Below are 19,129 nucleotides of genomic sequence, written 5' to 3'. Positions count from 1 at the left end.
GGGGCGGGGGGGGGGGGGGGGGGGGGGGACAGCACACGCGCTGCCCCAGCAAAAGCACCAGACTGAGCCCACAGGGCCTCTGTCGCTATAAAACTGAATGTTTACGAAGTAAAGATAAACACAGGGGGAGCTGCAAGCTAATACTAAGCAATCACTCGCTCGCAGACCCTCTTGAGCACTTCTTCAGTCCTAGCCAGGATCCGGCCATAGTAGGAGGGGCGGGGATCTTGCCATCTGTTCCAGCTTCCGCACCATGATCAGCACCTTTCCTTTGACAGGATCTGAGCACCAAACTGCCCAGCTGTCTAAGGTAGAAGCTATCCTCCTCCACAATACCTGCATCCCAGACCAGGAGGTATGATTGAAACACATATCATTATGGTATTTCCATAAAGCCCATAGGACAACAGAGTGTAATAGACAATCTGTTGGGTGATTTTTATTTAGGGACCACCATTCTAGCATGTCATTCACGGACATCCCAGAATGGTTGTTTGAAATGTCCCCAATCACTCTCCAGAGCTCCAGAGAAACAACACAATCAAAAAACAAATGCTCTACAGTTTCAGGATCACTACAGAAAAGGCAGGAAGTATTATCTACTGTTTGTCTTTTCTGCAGATTATCCCTAGTCAATAATTTGTTATTAGACATGAGCCAAAGAAAAATATGAATGCGAAGAGGAACTTTGATATTCCAGATGGCTACACTGTTCCCAGGAGAGACCCCTCTAAAGTTGATAATATTGTATAAGGACTTGATAGTGTATACACCTTTAGAGTCAAAATCCCAACAAACAGTGTCTCCCTTGTCCACCAGGACAGTATTTTTGACATCATTGAAAAGATCATTCCACTCAGCTAACATATCCGGAGAAAAACATCTCCTAAAAGTGATTTTCAGGTTTGTACCATCCCAGGCCTCATATATAGTGATGTTCTGCTCGTTGGCAATACTATATAGATTCCAATACTTCGTGGCTAGGGTGGTATGCCCTATCCAACGGTCTCTTCAAAACCTGGTACTTTTTCCATCTCCTATTGTCCAGGAATAGCCTATTTTTGCAGCTTTAGCAGCCCATAGGATTCCTTTCCAAAAGGGGGAAGCACCAAGATTAGAGCAAGCGAAAATATTAGGGTTATGAGTGTTGTACTTGGCATCAATGACTTGTTGCCAAATCTTGCCCTGATCTAACAAATATCTCTTAACCCATGAAGCTAATAAACACAAGTTCATATCAGCAATATTAGGGACACCAAGGCCCCCATGTTGTTTTTGTTAAGCCACACACCCCCAGGAAGCCAGGTGATATTTGTGGTGACCCTCATAGTTATCCCAGAAGCAATGAGCCAGTTGAGAGTTAATCAACTTAATAGCCCACTTGGGAAATTTAAAAATACTCATAAGGTAACTAGGTATAGTGGCCAAGCAAGTTTTCACTAAAGTGAGTCTCTTGCCAGAGGACAGTAGTCTGCCCCTCCACCCAGCTCCTTTTTTAATGATCTTGTCCACAGTAGGCTGAAGTTCACATTTCTTCAGCTTTCTGTGATGGAGAGGGGCTCCTAAATATTTAATGGGGAAGTCACTAATTTTACAACCCAGAATTTGAGCAAATATGTTTGCCTCCTCTCTATCTACATTGATGGGAACTAGTTCACATTTATGAAAGTTTATGCGCATCCCAGAAATTTGCTCAAAGCAGGATAATAACCATTTAAGGTTTTTGGCTTGAGCAGTGTTATTACTCAGGAATAGGAGAGTGTCATTAGCATATTGCATACTAATGACACCAGCTGGATTGGAGCTAGGGAACAGTCCTTCTAGGATGTTATTGCTAGCAGCTTTAGCAAGAATTCTGGTAAAGACATCAGCTACTAGATTAAACAGAAGGGGGGAATAAGGGTCCCCTGTCTGACTCCTTTACCAGTTAAAAAGAAATCACTGTTGGTATTATTTATATTAACCCCAACAGGACCTTTATTTAGTAGAGAAGAAACCTTCTTCATCCACCTGGGGCTAAATCCTCTCTTGCTAATCATGTCAATCAGGAAATCCCTGTTGATCATGTCATAAGCTTTCTCATAATCGAGTTTAAAAATAAAACCAGATTGTTTACTGGAGTATACAGAGTGAATAATTTCATGAGCTGTGATTATACTCTCAGCAATATATCTGCCTTTAATGAAGGCAGTCTGGTTTAAAGAAATTAAATCTCTACAAATAGGGCCAAACTTATTAGTGGCACACTTAGCAAAGATTTTGAAGCTGCAATTGATCATGGCAAGAGGTCTAAACTTCTCTATCTTGCTAGCATCAGCTTCTTTAGGAACTAGGGTTAATAATGAGAAGTTGAGTCTATATAAATCTAGCTCATCATTCTCCCAATCACGGAATAAAGCAAACATGTCTCCTTTAATAAGGTCCAAGAATTGTTGATAAAATAAAAAGGAAAATCCATCCGGCCCAGGGGGCTCCTTCATAAGAGCCGAAGATAACCTCTTTAATCTCTTTTTTAGAGAAGGGGGTATCCAGGATGTTGTTATGCACATTCGTCACTTTCTCACCATCTCCCCAAAAGTCATCTTTCAGGTCGATGTTGATTTTCTCTTGGAAACCAAACAATTTTTTGTAATAGTTTACAGCAACTTTCATAATATCTTTATGTTCAATCACATTACCTGAATCTCCTTCTAGCATCACAATCTGTTTCCTCCTTCTCTTCTGATTTGCTATAGCTTTAAAATAACCAGCATTCAGGTCTCCTTCAAGTATATCTCTCTCTCTGGATCTCTGCCTGGCCTTGATTTCTTCTTTCCTCCAAATATCCTCTAAATCACCTGCAATTTTTTAATTCTGCTATTAGTGTTGGGGGAAGGAGGGTTAGTTTCAGAAAGAATATCAAGGCAGTTATATTCAGCCACCAGAGCTTGCTTCTGCCTGTTTTGTACAGCCTCATAATTGGTCATCCAGCCTTTAATGGCTTTTCTAGAATTTCTAATTTTGAACTGCCAAATATCAATAGCCTTAGTAAAAGGACATTTGGCAGTCCAGGCTTTAGTAACAACCTCCCTAAAGCCCTCAACCTCCAGACACCATTTCTCAAATCTAAAATGTTTTTTATTGGGGAGATGAAAGGCACAGGTATTTAAAACCAGTGGGGTGTGATCACTCCCCAACCTAGGAAGGGCTTTAAGATGAACTCCAGGGAATTCAGAGGCCCAATCAGTGGACATGAAAACTCTGTCAATAGTAGCCATCACTAGATTGTCCTGGTTGTTCCCCCAAGTAAACTTCCTACCATTAATATTTAACTCAATCAAGCCAAATTTATTAATCCAGTCATTAAAGAGGTCAGCCCAGTGTTGATTTATAGCACCAGAGCTTTTTTCACTAGCCTCTCTAATTAAATAAAAATCTCCACCTACCAGGGTGGGACCTACCCAGCCAGCTAAAATGGAATGAATTTCATTAATAAAATCCATCTTAAACTGGTCATAAGCAGAGCCATATACAGAAATAAGTCTCCAAACAAGTTATCTTGCTTGTTCCTAATCAGACAGGAGATGCAGTAGTTGTGTAGATCACATTGGATAATGTCAAATGTGTCTAACTTGCATCCCAATAGGACCCCTCCTGCAGTGTTTATAGCAGGCAGCCATTTCCAGTGGAAATTGGACCTGGGGTCAAAAGCTTCTATTTGTAGAATAGAGAAATCTACTTTTTTGGTTCACATACTTAATATTCCGTGATGATTGAATTTACTAGAAAAACGAGTTCCATTTTATCATCTCTTTTCCAACTTAGTAAGACACGACATTATTGAGAGAAAGTTATCTAGAATCATTGTTTGGCTGTAGCGAAACACCTCGTGTACATGCTCTTACTAGCTTCCCTCTAGGTTGTTTCTTTTATCTATTTAATGGTATGCGGAATTTCTCAAAACACCCACTTGCCCGATCCATTTTCATGATAAATTCAGAAAAAACAAATTTGTCTAGAAACTACCAACAGTAGCAAACTGTCACCGCGTGTGACAAAAATACTTGTGTTAGATTTGGTCAAAGTTAACATAATTAATCCGGCATCCGCAAGAAAAGATCCCAAGCTTTCCTCTTCCACCCGTTGGCACCGCCGCCGGTCCGCCCCATCTCCAATGGCCTTTGAGCCATGGAGGTGCGGATGACCTCGGCCCCACACCGGTGGGAGGGACCCCGTTATCGTTCTCGTGAGGCTCAGTGTCTTGGTTGGGGCTGTGTGATGGCGGCGATGTCCCTCAGTAGGAATAATGTGTCTCACATTCTATCCCCATCCTGGTGGTGTGTCTTGCGTCGTCGAAAGGCGTGTGAAGGCGTGTCTCCATCAGATCTTGCAGGATTCGGTCGGTGCTGGCCTTTGGTGGACCAGCTTGGATCCGTTCTTCGTTGGTTTTAGTTTGGATGTTTACATATTTGATCCTTCCGATCTATGACTTTTTTCATCAATCATGGTTGCTGCTCTAGTGTGCTGGTCCTATGGGGCCTTAGCACGATGACTTCCCGACTGTCTACTACAATAAGGTTTGTCTGGCTCCAGCGAGGGAGGGGCGATGACGGTGGCACGCCTTCGGCTCGCTCCAGTGCTTAAACTCGTCGCTAGGTGGTCCATGGACCTGGTTGTAATTTTTATTACCTCTGGTATTTTTTGTACTGCCATGACTGGAGGTGAATAAATTGGAAGTTTCTGACGGGAACAAAGGGGTTTGGTCAAAGTTTGAAAACCTTTCCACTTTAAAATAAGAGAGTAAAAAATTATGAAGCTAGTTTGGCATCTGATGATTTGTTAGTTGGAAATCACAAGGGCGGGGCCCACAGTTAAAATCAGGGGGCGGAGGGATTAGTGGAAGGTTTACGTAACAGGCCCGTAAGAGCATCTCCAACAGCCGCGCTATATAAGCGCCATGCTAAAAAATCAGTGTTTTTTTGCGCGTGCTACCGTTGCGGGTGCTCCAGCGGAGGCGCAAAAAGCGCACACGTGGCATATCTAGTTCAGCGCGCAGGCTGAAACGCCATCGCGCGCCGCTTATTTGCTACGCCCGCTCCCGCACGCTAGTCTCTCGAGCGCTCACTCGCAACTCCACCTACACCATCCAGCCGCTGCGCCGCCGTCACCCGCGCCACCCCATTTATTCCGGCGAACGTTCTGGCGCTTCCCTGGCCTATCCCCGCGCCGCGGCGGCTTCCTCCGTCTCCCTCTAGTCACCGCCGCCCGTCGCGCGCGGCAGTACTCTGACGAACAATGCCCGGCCGCTCACTGCCGATCGACGCCCGCAAGGTATGGATTGCTCAAACTTCACAGTTTTTACATGAATTTGATGCATGTTGATTGTAGTTTTTATAGCCTAGTTTATATTAAACATTGTAGATGAGTTCATCGTATGATTCTTCCAAAGAAGAATTTGATATGGAAGAGGAGGATCTTGCAATGATCCTAGCTATGCACATCAATAAAAAACCAAAGCACGGTGGTTCGGTTTTGTGTCAGCAGAAAATTTGGAGGGATAGGATCGATGCCCATAACAGATTGATGAGGCACTATTTTGTGAAGAATCCCACATACTCGGAGTCGTACTTTCTTCGCCGGTTTAGGATGAGCACCGAGTTGTTCAGGCGCATTGCAAAGAAACTAGCGAGTCATGACCGATTTTTTCAGCAAAGGGGGAATGCCGCCGGAGAGCTCGGGCATAGCACCTTTCAGAAGGTGACAACCGCTTTGCGCATGTTGGCATACAGTATCCCGGCTGATCTAGTTGATGATCACTTGGCCATGGGTGAGAGCCAAGCCATTATGTGTGTCAAGCGCTTCGCAATCGGAATTGTGCAAGTGTTTGGCCATGAGTATTTGAGATCTCCTAATGCTGAAGACGCCGCAAGGCTATTGAGATGAACAAAGCTCGTGGCTTCCCAAGTATGCTTGGCTCAATAGATTGCATGCATTGAAGTTGGAAGAATTGTCCAAAGGCATGGCATGGGCAATTCCGCGGTCAAAAAAAGGGTTCCACTATAATCTTTGAAGCGGTGGCCGATCAAGAGACTTGGATTTGGTATGCTTTTTTTGGAATGCCTGGATCTTTGAATGGCATCAACGTTGTCAACCGGTCACCACTGATGAATAAGATTGCAAATGGTGAACTGCCACCGATGCAGTTTGTAGCAAATGATCGTACATACAACTATGGCTACTATCTTGCGGATGGCATCTACCCAAAGTGGCAAACATTTGTGAAGCCGTTGAAAAAATCGGAAGGTAAGAAAAATCTTGATTTCCACAGTGCTCAGGCGGCGGCTAGAAAAAATGTGGAGAGAGCTTTTGGGATTTTGCATGTCCAAATTGCTATTGTGAGAGGACCGGCTAGATTTTGGGATCAAAAGATGCTTTGGTACATTCTGCATGCTTGTGTGATCATGCACAACATGATCATCGAGAATGAGTGTGCAAGATGTAGACTACTCTCAGTATGAGCTCTTGGGACACCCCGTGCGAATGCGACGGAGGGCTGAAAGGGTGGCCCGTTTTGTTGCCTCCTATCATGCCATTCGACGTCCCACAGCGCATGATGATCTTCAGAAGGATCTCATTAAGGAGTGGTGGACTTGGAATGACCGACAAAGAGCATCATGATTTGTGCGTTTGATGTTGTATTGTTGAACTATTTGTTGTATTGAACGATAAACTATTTGTTTGAGTTGTAATAACGAAATTAAACTATTTATTGTTGATTTATTTTGTTTGTTTTTGATCTTTTTGCTTGTGTATGGAGCGTATATGTTGTTTGCGTGAGAGTCGCGCGCGCTGTATTTTTGTGCGCTGCTGGAGTTACGCGCGTGCACTGCATTTTAACGTGGCTGCCCGCCGTGCCAAATCAGATGATAGACGCGCGACAAAGTAATTTTTGGCACGCCGCGCGTTGGACGGCTGTTGGAAATGCTCTAAGTGTACGTAGGTGTAGAATTATTGCCCCCCTTTATTGTGACATTGTGACAACAACGACGTTCGCAACTTCGCATGCCACCCCTGCAACAATTATCAATATCATACGAAGGAAAATTAACACAAATGAAACGGCCTTATTCTGACACGAACAATCCCCCCTACGACTGACTGACGACAACATCATCCCACAATCAACCCCTCCATTTTCCTCAACAAACTCTAACGATTCATACACGCACGCACCAAGCCGTGACGAGTTTACATACCCCTGGCATGGATGCACGCACGGAGCAACCAGCCAGTCGACCCAAGAATTTCATATGTTTGCTATACGTTACGTCGAGAGGGAGTGCGGGTGGTCGCTGGCGGCGCCGGCGCCGCCGCCGTCGCTGAGGTAGGACGAGGCGGTGCTGCTGTCGTCGGCGGGGTCGCGCTCGCGGACCTCCTCGATGCGCGCCAGCGCCTCCTTGATGTCCCAGCGCACGGCGACGTCGGTGTCGCAGCAGCCGAGCCCGACCTTGAGCAGCTTCACCATCTCGCCCTCGGCGCTGCGGGTGTCGCGCATGTCCTTGTCGAACACCTCGCCGGTCCACTCCTCCCGCACCACCGAGTGCACCCAGCCGGCCAGGTCCGTCGTGCCCTCCCGCCCCTTCCGGAGGTAGTTGGTCGGGAACCGGCCGGTCAGCAGCTCCAGCACCAGGATGCCCAGCGTCCACACGTCGCTCTTCTTGCTCGCCCGCCCCGCCGCCGTGCACTCGGGCGCCTTGTACGCCACCATCACCTGCGACGCGTGGCTCGGCGTCACCACGGGCACCAGCGCGTAGTCGCTCAGGATGGGCTCCAGCTCGGCGTTCAGGAGCACGTTGGAGGACTTGAGGTGCCCGTGCGGCACGGTGAGCATCGGCAGCTCCTCGTACAGGTACGCCAGCCCGCGCGCCACCCCCTTGATGATCTTCAGCCGCGCCGGCCAGTCCAGCCGCGGCAGGCTCGACGTCGCTCCTGCATTGCATTGCATGCACTCATCAGACGTCCATCACGTCTCACATCGATCGGCACTCCAGGACGCACATGAAACATGTATGATCAGTTATCATTACCGCCATGGAGGATTTGAGCCAGGCCGCCGTTGACCATGTGCTCCGTGACGAACAGCTTCTCGTCCTTCTTGTAGAGGTAGGCGACGACGGGGAGGAGGTTGGGGTGGACGAGACGGCCGAGGCGTCGCATGTGCTCGTTGAAGTCCGCCCGCCCGGCGCCGTTCATCTCCTTGAACCGCTTCACCACCATGGGCTTCCCGTCAACCAGGGTCGCCTTGTACGACGCGCCGAAGTTGCCGCTGCCGAGCACCTCCGCCGACGCCCGGAGCAGGTCCTCCAGCTCGAACCGCTCCCGGCCCTCCTGGAGGAACACCAGCCCGTCGCGCCGCCCGCCGCGCTTGGACGGCACCGGCGCCACCACGCCGCGCTGCTCCGAGTCAGCCTGCACACGCGCGCACGATCATGTAAGTGTCAGTGCTGCTTCAGTTCAAGAGTTTTAACCCGACCACGAAATGCCTGCCGCTCACCTGTGCGATCTTGATGGACTTGTCGGCGGTAGACTGCATCTTGGCAATGCCGCCTCCATCGCCGGGTGTCTCAGTGGCGTCGGCCGGCTCGTCGTTGTCCTTGCGGCGGGAGACGAGCGCCGTGATTATGCCGATGATGGCGAGGAGGCCGCCGAACGCCACCACCGCGATGGCGATGATCATGAGGACCCTCATGCTGTCTGATGAGTCCGACGAGTCTGAAGCGCCGAGAAGCGCCGATGGAGGGCACGCAACGTCGAGCGGCGCGCCGCAGAGGTCCGTGTTGCCTGAGGATTCCAGGGGCAAGTAATTAGGATGAGACTTGAGAGGGTGCATACATCGTAGCAAGATTACACATAAGCAATTTGGTGTGTTTCTTAGGTTTGTCCTAATGCAAATGTTGCACCAATGTCTACGGGTGTATCTAGGTCTCAGTCGACTCAGACTTAATCAAGTCTTAGTCAAGTGATATAATATGTAACAAAGAAAAAAGAAAAACTGAAAATAAAATTGCATGGATCTCAATGTAAGATCCTACGAATATAGCATTGACTGGGACTTGAATGTCCACACGTATAGAATAGTTTGGTCACATGGCCAAACACTTTTTTGATTATCTAGATAGCCTTATTCTCGGTGTTTCGTTACTCTTTTTAAGTTCTGTTACCTATATTGTTGTTCTCTCATATTTCCTGAACAAGTTTTCCATCCTCATCTCTCCTATATATGACATCATTAGCACCGCTAGAACCATTATTATTCAAAGCAAATAAAGTTTTTTCAAATATCAAAATCAGCAACTGAATTCTGTAGCTAAATATATAGTATGTGATATAGATAATATATGTTATTAAATCTTGATTCAGTTGTGCAGACACCTTAACTCTAACGTTAACTACATTTAATATAAGTATGTTTATCTTTATTTTTTATGAACTGTATTTTCTTAACAATTTTGTTTCTCAACAAAAGAGAAATATGGATTTAACAAATTTATTTGATTTTCAAAAGTTCATATTGTTTTTAGTTGGATTTTTTTACTTGTTCGGGCTCGAGTGCTATCCCAGCAAATTTCCATGTGACGACGCTAAAAATAAGTATGATTTATACTAAAATGTTACACTTTATAAACTTGTTTTACCATATTACAATTTAATATGTATGTGTTCTACTATTTAGTTGGCATAGCTAATCACATAACAATGTTGATAGCTATTAATTAAAATGTTTTTTAATAGTTGCAACACGTATTATAAAAAAATTGATCATCTTTGTGCTCAATTTAAACACTATTCTCTAACAGCAATTACATCATTTTGTCATTTTGGACACACTGCCCCTTAAGAAAACCATGACAAAAAGTTGCTAAAATGTTAAAAGGATTAAAAAAAACACATCTCGTTGAATTGATATTTGGAATTTTCCGAATTATAGTGTATATGTATAGTGCCATGTGTTCTTATGTATATTTTAATATTCTTACATATCGTTGTAGAGATTGCTAAAGCGTGTGTCTTAATAATGGGTTACGGTGGTTGATGCTAAGTAAGCAAATTTATAGAAATTTCTAGAGGATAAATTAAACAATTTTATGTTTTTTATATCCATTTTTCATGGTGAAATATGTCTTACAAGGAATAGTAGATTCAATAATAAGTTAACATTATTGCTGGTATTAAAACATCATGTCTTATCGTTATCACCAAGAAACACAAAAATGATGTTAATGTAAACTATTTGAATATTTGATATGTTCACCATAATGCGCTTGGTACCATCTGGTGTACGCCAAGTGTTCCTACTTGTTTCTGTCAAATAATAGGTCTTGCAAGAAATTAAACATTAACATCTAGTTAACATATATTTCAGTGTAATTTGTATGATGACCAGCCTAGCTAAACTCGTCAATGCTAATCAGATTGATTTGTACATATCTGATGCACCTTGTAGTTTGTGATGTGGCATCATCCCAATAGAATTAACAAAAAGTTTTATGGTGTTAACAATGCATGTTCCATGAAAGAATCTGTCAAGTAGAATAATCAAAACAAGATAAGAAAACATAAGTAGAATCATATTCACCAAATTCAAAGCTGCATACCTAGTAACAATCGTTACTCCAAACATCTTGGATATGATATTGAAGGAGTGGCCAACCAAGGTTTCCAAATGGATAGGATATGGTATTTATATATGTGAGATATATATCCTAGTACGTATGGATTCAAAAGCTTAAGAAAAGCATCACTCTATGATTGTAAAAGAACAATAGTCGATTCTATTCATATCTGCCTAATTCCTATTACTTTAGCGGGATTGCTCATGACTATGTAATTGCAATAGGCATAGGTATGAGTTGAATCATTGATTGGGTAATTTTAACTTTTTGCTTCACCTCCTCCAGATCACAAATGATATCAAATTAGATTTACGATTCATTTTTTATGTTGGCCAATAAATAATGAGCTACAAAACTATTCATTCTTTTTTTTGTGTCACGACATATTACTCCTCGAGAGCACGTTGGATCCCTTTTAAGAGTGACATTGTATGTCCAATATATTGATCAAAAGATGAAGGCTAGAATGAAAATAATAATGTTAAAAGAGAAAATGGAGAACAATCGTCTAGCTACAGTAGGGGCGGATGCAACCAAGAAGGTAATTGGATGTTTTCGGGTGGTTCATACTAAGGATAAGAGCTAGGGCTTGTTGAGGGGTAGTCATGATTTTAGCTTTGCTGACAACAACTTGTAGGGACATTTATTGTGATATTCCTTTCATTGGGTGCGGGCCTTCTATTCCACAAAAACAAAAACGCAGTTTCATTCTTTCATATACTAGGTATTATTTACTTGGAAAAGACAATGTTCCATACTAAATAATATGGGTCCATAACCAAGATTTCCAATGCCTTAGATCTTGTAGCACTTATCAATGAGGCCCTATCGATTACTATTCCACAAAAGGAATCCATTTTCTTTCTGTACTACGAAATCCCCCTGCCCGGATTAAGGAAAATATAATATAATAGGATAAAACAAAATGGGTGACCAAAACAAAGATGATAAACCAAAAGGGATATACGTTATAAGTTATATATATTGTAGGGAGAGCAATTCAATGTTAAATCATCTCCTTGCCAAGAAGAAGATACAAGTTCGGTTCACATCGCTTGCCTGCTTAATTTAGTAAATTATCACAACTTCCCTCTAGACTTAGCTACCCATTGAAGTCTCACCTATTATTGACATGTTTATTCTAGTACATATAAGGAACTGCTAAGAAAGAAAAGCTAAAAATACCACATATCTTGTTCTAGCAAGATATTGGGTAATTCTTTGTTTTTATTCCGAATCTTTCTATTTTGAACTCAGTTAATGGTGAAATTTACGATATTGATGCTTTTATCACATTACCTTTTATGATACACTTCATAGAGCATACCTTGTGGAATATTATATCTTAAATATTTCCTCTCCCATTATCCACATCCCTTTATTTTTACTTCACAACCTAGAATATCATTATTTCGTAGCTATCTAGCACAACAAACAATACCCCACCACAAGAAGTTTTGAGGGTAGTACAACTAATTTAGTAGATACATTCATCTTCTTAGGGCGTCTATAGTGGAATTAGTCAAATCCGGGTCCTCAAACACCCGTGGACGCGCCCAGGCGAGTCTGTGGGCAGTGACCGGCCAGTCCTCAAATTCCCTCACCTGCATCCCGACACCTCATACTAGAAATCTTAAATCCATACAAAAGCATGCAAAGAAAATAAATCGACGTACTACCGTAGATCAACTACCCTAGTCCTCATCGAAGATATCCACTGTCTCCATACCTGGCTACGGGTACATGTCTGGCAGACGCAGCTCCGGCTCGTCCACGTCGGCCTCCGCATCCATCTCTGCTTCGACCTCGTCAAAGAGTTCGTAGGTCGCCGCCCACTCCTGCCGGATGAACTGCCGGTTGGCCTTCACATAGGCCTTATCCTAGCATCCAAGATGGCCTGCTGTTCCGCCATTTCGTCTGCTTGGGTGATGGCGAAGGCTGCCTCCGTGTCCTCCATGTTGAAGCCCGGAGCTGGCGCTAGCTCCTGCTCCGGTTGCTCCGCCTCATCCTCCTCCGGATCCGCCACCTCCATCGGAGCCGGTTGATCTTGCTCTCCCTCCTCCTCCTCCGCTTGCTGCTCCTCCTCCATCTCCGGCGAGTCGGGAGGCAGCCCGGGAAGGATGTGGGCGGCGCGCGTGGCACGCCTCGCCTAGGTCGCCTGCTCGATCTGGTACCGGTGCTATGATGTGAGCATAGCGTACATGGTTATCTTTTGTCGGACCATGAAGAAGCCGAAGGAAGAGCGGCAGAGCGGGAGAGAGGAGATGGATGGGCTTGGTCCGGCGGCGTGGAGATGGGGAAGGTGGATGGGCTAGGGTTGGGGGACGCCGGCCAGCTTAAATAGCCGAATTTGGCCTCGGGCGGCGAGCCGGATCGGCGCCACATGGCGTTCACACCCTCCACCGGAGAAGACGTCTGTTGGACCATCGAGTTTTCGGGCGATTCCGCGGGAGCCCCATCGTCAGTCCGACGTGCCCAAACGCTCCCATATCCGTCCCATATTTCGGCTGGATATAAGGGGTGACGGTCAGCCCGAGCGTTTGAGGCTCATTTGAGGTGCCGTTTAGATCGAATTTTCAGGACCGGTCAGTGACCAAGCCATCCGCCTGGACATTTGAGGTTGCTTTGCGGTGCCCTGACGTCTCAGACCGGTTTATGGTTCCTCTTACTTCTGCTTGTTCTTGGTTTAGGAAAGGTTAGCGTTGTAGAGCTACGATATGAGCCATGTGATTTCTTCTCCGTAAGTCACATCCTAGACACATCAGTGTTGAAGTATGTGACGACTGATGGCGCTCCTACCAATTCAGCTTTAGAGCATTGTTAATAGTATAGCGGGCTGCTAGTTATATGCTATTGCCATATCATCTATTGTTAATCTTATAACCGAATAACAGTTAGCTATGAATATATACTACTATAATCCACCTTACACTCTCATAGAGTTTCTAGGAGCACATGTGTGCTGTTTGTTGTTCATCTGTAACCTGCTTCTCTTTTCCCTTCTATTCTCTTTCCTCCACCTCAGCAAAAATATATAAATTCTAGCCCACTTACATCACTCTATTATATTTGCTCTTATATTTTCTTAACATGTTTAATAATAAAACTTTAAACATTAGTAGTATATTGAATTTATTCGCAGAAAAAGATAGTATATTGAAAAAGAATTAGTAGAGTACTTGTGCATATATCATGGCAAAATCAAATCTACACATAAGCAATTTGGTGTGTTCTGTATGTTTGCCCAAATGCAATTACCACATGAATGTCCACGCGTATAGAGTAGTTTGGTTACATGGCTGGTGCTGAACATTGTCCATGGTACCGAGAGGCAACAACTCTTTAGTTTGTGACACTATAACAATTGATGTTTGACCACATGCATTTCTAGTTAACCTTGAGTTACAAAATTTTTTTGCAAGAATCTTGAGTTATGCTAGATATGGTGTCATCTTACAGTGTCGATTGGTCAAAAATATTACTCATAACTCCTTCACCATTTAGGTTTAGCTGAGTATTAACGAATTTTGGTTGCACGATGATGTGATGTAACTGCTTGGACTAAGATCACACATGATGTGTTTGACAGCTCAGTGTCCTATATAGCAAAATAAATAATGCCTACTACTTGTACTTTCCTCAAGTTGCACACATGTCACCTCATCACATATGCTACATCATTAGTTATTAACGTTTTCTATGTTTTTTAGTTTCATGCTTCATTCCACTATTTATCTTTGTTTATCTTGCAACACATCCACATTAATAAGTCATGCATGTGTGCCGCATAATCAACATGTCATCTCATCCTGACACTTTATCCATGTCATCAACCAATCAATCTTAGCATGCATTTTCACTTCAAGCTCTTTTAGTTTTTTGACTATTTGAAGAATATTATGGGTTTTTAAAGACCACGGTTTTTAAAACTTAGATTTGTTTGGCTTCAACAATACCATAGTTCTATAAATATTAGTATCCCCAATACCTTTTTTTAGTATATGAGAAAGATGTCTTGACCTCTTTTTGTAAACCAAACTGAGAAAATCGCAGTTCTTAGGAACTGAAGTATTCATTGCTGATGCATTAGAATGCTAAAGTTTTAGATTACTATGGTTTTGAAAATATTGTGTTGCCAAACTAGTTAATCTCTCTTGGGCCACTACTAGCTGAAAACTCTTGGTGAGGCAGGATTTTCCTTGGCCCGCTGACCACCGCGAGCACGAGACCGATAATGCAGAGCACATGGATATCTCTAAAATGCACAAAAAAGCGGCTCATGGTCTCAAACACACTTTGGATAGTTGACCACCGCTAGTAATGGGATATTGAAATTGTGTGTTTCATGGGGTTAGCCCTCCTTATTCGGAAATCATAGATCACCTTATGATCGAATGATTCCCTAGGAAAATATGGGGGTATGTCCTCTCGTGGCTTGGCTTTACAATTTATACACCTTGTCGTCGCAATAGCTATCCTTAGTAAAGGTGTGGTGGACAAACAGAGCACAAACTTGGATCACCGTTGGAAGGCGTCTAAAAGGGCAAGTTTTGGAATAGGCACAATGCCTGATTATTCCTTAACATATCACATACACCTTCTTTCATTATGACTAGAGTCAAAGGTAAGGTTGTCGGTTGTGAAATTTGGCGGAATAATGGTGGAAGAGTAGGCTTTAGTAGTATTTTTCTGGTGAGGTGCCTTTGGAGGTGCTTTAACTTATGTAACCATTTTACTTCTTAGTAAATGAAACAAGGGAAATATTTGGCCTAAAAAATATGCTTATGTGTTGCAATAGTATGTGGATTTGCTATAGTTTAATCATGCTTATGCATAATAAGGAGATGATTTCTTCATTGAATTAAAATACTTAATGTGGTAGCCAACAATTGATTTTATATTCATAGTCATTTCTCCATCATCTATATAACCCCATCCTCGTTGTTTCTCTACTCTTTTCAAGTTTGGCCACATATGTTGTGTCCTCCCATATTTCCTCGGCAACTTCGTTGCCCCCCATCTCTCCTATATATGATGCCATTGTCACTCTACACCATTGTGTGTAGTTTGTTTGCATGGAAATGCATGAATGTGTGTTTTGTTGTAGCGGGAGCCGCATCGTCAGTCCGACGTGCCCAAACGCTCCCATATCCGTCCCATATTTCGGCTGGATATAAGGGGTGACGGTCAGCCTGAGCGTTTGAGGCTCATTTGAGGTGCCGTTTAGATCGAATTTTCAGGACCGGTCAGTGACCAAGCCATCTGCCTGGACATTTGAGGTTGCTTTGTGCCCTGACGTCTGAGACCGGTTTAGGGTTCCTCTTACTTCTGCTTGTTCTTGGTTTAGGAAAGGTTAGCGTTGTAGAGCTACGATATGAGCCATGTGATTTCTTCTCCGTAAGTCACATCCTAGACACATTAGTGTTGAAGTATGTGACGACCGATGGCGCTCCTACCAATTCAGCTTTAGAGCATTGTTAATAGTATAGCGGGCTGCTAGTTATATGCTATTGCCATATCATCTATTGTTAATCTTATAACCGAATAACAGTTAGCTATGAATATATACTACTATAATCCACCTTACACTCTCATAGAGTTTCTAGGAGCACATGTGTGCTGTTTGTTGTTCATCTGTAACCTGCTTCTCTTTTCCCTTCTATTCTCTTTCCTCCACCTCGGCAAAAATATATAAATTCTAGCCCACTTACATCACTCTATTATATTTTCTCTTATATTTTCTTAACATGTTTAATAATAAAACTTTAAACATTAGTAGTATATTGAATTTATTCGCAGAAAAAGATAGTATATTGAAAAAGAATTAGTAGAGTACTTGTGTCCCTTCTCCCAGGCACTGTTTGCTTAGCCAGCTAAGCAAGGCATATCCACGTTAATTTATATTAATTTCGAGGGGGTTCATTTTTTTCTGGACCTGGTTCTTTTTTTTTTTGCGAGGATCTTGACCTGGTTCTTGCAGCGAAAGCTACTACCGGCTCTCTACTCCATCAATCTTTAGTTCCCTGGAATTAATAATAACTTGCTGAACTGAGCGCGGCAAATGCCAAAATGAAAAATTAAGTTTGGCTCCATTACACCCAACCAATCCTATTACGACAACTAACTAATTTTAACGCTACCTCTACCTACAATTAACTGCACTCGAATGAAAATAATTTAAGATTCACACAAAACAATTCCAAGCACGATCAAACGAAAGCCACATGCAGCAAGCTAAGGCCTTGTATAATGGGAGGTGCTTAGAGAGGTGCTTAAAAAAATAAATCGAGTTTTTCAAGCACCGGTGTCTATTTTTATAGAAGAGACGCTTAGTTAAGCGTCTACCCTGTACAAATAAACACCGGTGCTTATGGAAAGCCTGATTTATTTTTCTATAAACACCTCCCCTAAACACCTCCCATTGTACATGGCCTAAGTAAACGTACGTGCACGTCGTCGTGCAATGAACGAAGGAACGAACTCACCTTCGAACGAGGCGGCCTTGAACTGCCGGAGGCCTTGCGGGATGGGGCCGGAGAGTCGGTTGTGGGAGACGTCGAAGAGCTGGAGGTCCTTTTGGTCGAAGTCCGGGATGTTGCCCTGGAAGCGGTTCCTGGCGAGCTGCACCACGAGCAGCTTGGGCGAGGTGATGGTGTCCGGGATGGCGCCCGTGAAGGCGTTGTCGGCGAGGAAGAGCTTCCTGAGCCCCATCATGGCTTCGAAGGTGTCGCCGGGGATTTCGCCGCTGAGGCGGTTCCGGGAGAGGTAGAGCATCTTGAGCGCCGGGAGCTCGGTGAGTCCGGGCGGGAACGGGCCGGTGAGGTTGTTGTTGGCGAAGCTGAGCACGCGGAGGGACGTGAGGGCCGCGAGCGGGGCCATGTCGGGGGCGTTGCCCTGGAGGCCGAGGTACTCCAGGCGGATGCCCAGCACCTTGTTGGAGGAGCACTTTACCGCGTACCAGATCGGGTCCTGGCACGGGCCGGTGCTGGCGGAGGAGACCCACTGGTCGAGCGGCGCCGGGGGGCGGTCGCCGGATGGCCCGCGCAGGGTCGCCCGGAGCGCCAGCAGCACGTCGCCCTCGGACGCCGCCGCCGCCGCCGCGACGAGGGCGGCCAGGGCCAGGAGGAGGAGCAGCCCGACCGCGCCGGCGCCGTCGCCGGCCATGGCGAGCGCGGCGCGCGCGGGTGGCGGAGGATTAATTAATGGGAGGCGTGCGCGCGCGCCGGCGGCTAAAGAAAGGCGGGAGCCTGAAGGTGGTGGGGAGGAGGAGGGACGACGCGACGACGGAGGTGGCGGGGAGAGCTAAGAATAGGCGTGGCGCGCGGCCGGGCGGTGCGTGCCGGGCGCATGCGGAGTGGCCGCGGCTTAGGTTCCGAGGCCGGGGCACAGCCTGGCCTGGCGCGCGCGTGTGAACTCTCTGACATAGGCCCCAACGTCTCCCTTGTTCGTCGTCTTCCTTGGTTCGTCTCGTCATTGTCTGTAAACTACTGCATTCCGGCGAGACGGGTGAACATGCTCGCACGTAACGTGCGTACGGGATGACATGTTTGGCACTGTAATTTCGTAACAAGATGAACATGAGACGCGGCAACAACGAGACCTGATGATCCGATGCAGCCAGCTGCTACTGGCAAGTCCAGGTAGTGGTAGCAGTGTAGCGCCCACGATATTGGCGATGTGAGTATGTTGACCCGTGAGTATATGTATTCCAACAAAGTGTAGCACGACAGGAACGAGGGAGATCTGCAGATGTCGCTGTGGGGATATTCCTCGTGCTAATTAATTAACCCAACTGATGTGATCCCTAAAAGCCGTCCAAACTTGGCACCTTGTTGTGCTACTGCTCTCTCCGTTCTAAAATAAGTTTTATGTTCGTTTAAGTTTCCCTCACAAAAAAGAAAAAAAAACTTCTTTAAGTTTGATCATGTATACAGAAAAACTTACTAACATCTTCAAAATTAAATTTATACAACATGAAAAATATGTTTTACAATGAATCTAGTGAAACCAATTCGGTGTTGTAGATATTGATATATTTTGCAATAAATTTGATCAAACTTAAAGATGCTTGACATAGGACAAACTTAGCATTACAAGTATTTTAGAAAGGGGGATATATACTAAAGAAATAGAGTAACACTATAATGTTTATGTGTAATACAAATGATTGTTTTTCCAACTGATCGATAAATCTTCAATAAGAAAGGCACAAATCATTTGGACTTCACGAAAGTTGGCCCCATGATTTTAACGATGGGTACTAAAAATTATGTTAATAAAGGAAAATATGAGAAAACTATATACAAAAGCTAACTACTATTCCTCCGATCCATATAAATTGTCTCAGCCGGGATTAGTAGCTATATAACAAAAGGAACAACATTAAGAAAATAGATTTATTATTTCACATCTAGATATAAAATAGTTACCTCACATCTAACTCTATCACCATAGGATGGAAGGCCTTTAAGATTCGT

General features: G+C 44.4%; 1 protein-coding gene across 1 annotated transcript; it reads right to left on the bottom strand.

The window, feature by feature from the left end:
- Window positions 1-7,050: 7,050 nt before the first annotated feature.
- Window positions 7,051-18,065, bottom strand: LOC125523098 (pollen receptor-like kinase 4). Its single transcript, XM_048688150.1, has 4 exons — window positions 17,138-18,065; window positions 8,534-8,820; window positions 8,067-8,448; window positions 7,051-7,968 (listed from the first exon to the last, which is right to left on the bottom strand). The coding sequence occupies exons 1-4, from the start codon at window positions 17,814-17,816 to the stop codon at window positions 7,304-7,306; spliced, it is 2,013 nt and encodes a 670-aa protein (XP_048544107.1). The 5' UTR covers window positions 17,817-18,065; the 3' UTR covers window positions 7,051-7,303.
- Window positions 18,066-19,129: the final 1,064 nt, after the last annotated feature.

The sequence above is a fragment of the Triticum urartu genome, chromosome 7, assembly GCF_003073215.2.
Source record: "Triticum urartu cultivar G1812 chromosome 7, Tu2.1, whole genome shotgun sequence".
Taxonomy (NCBI): Eukaryota; Viridiplantae; Streptophyta; class Magnoliopsida; order Poales; family Poaceae; genus Triticum; species Triticum urartu.
The sequence above is the reverse complement of the archived record's forward strand: the minus strand, read 5'-3'. Positions and strand labels throughout refer to the sequence as shown.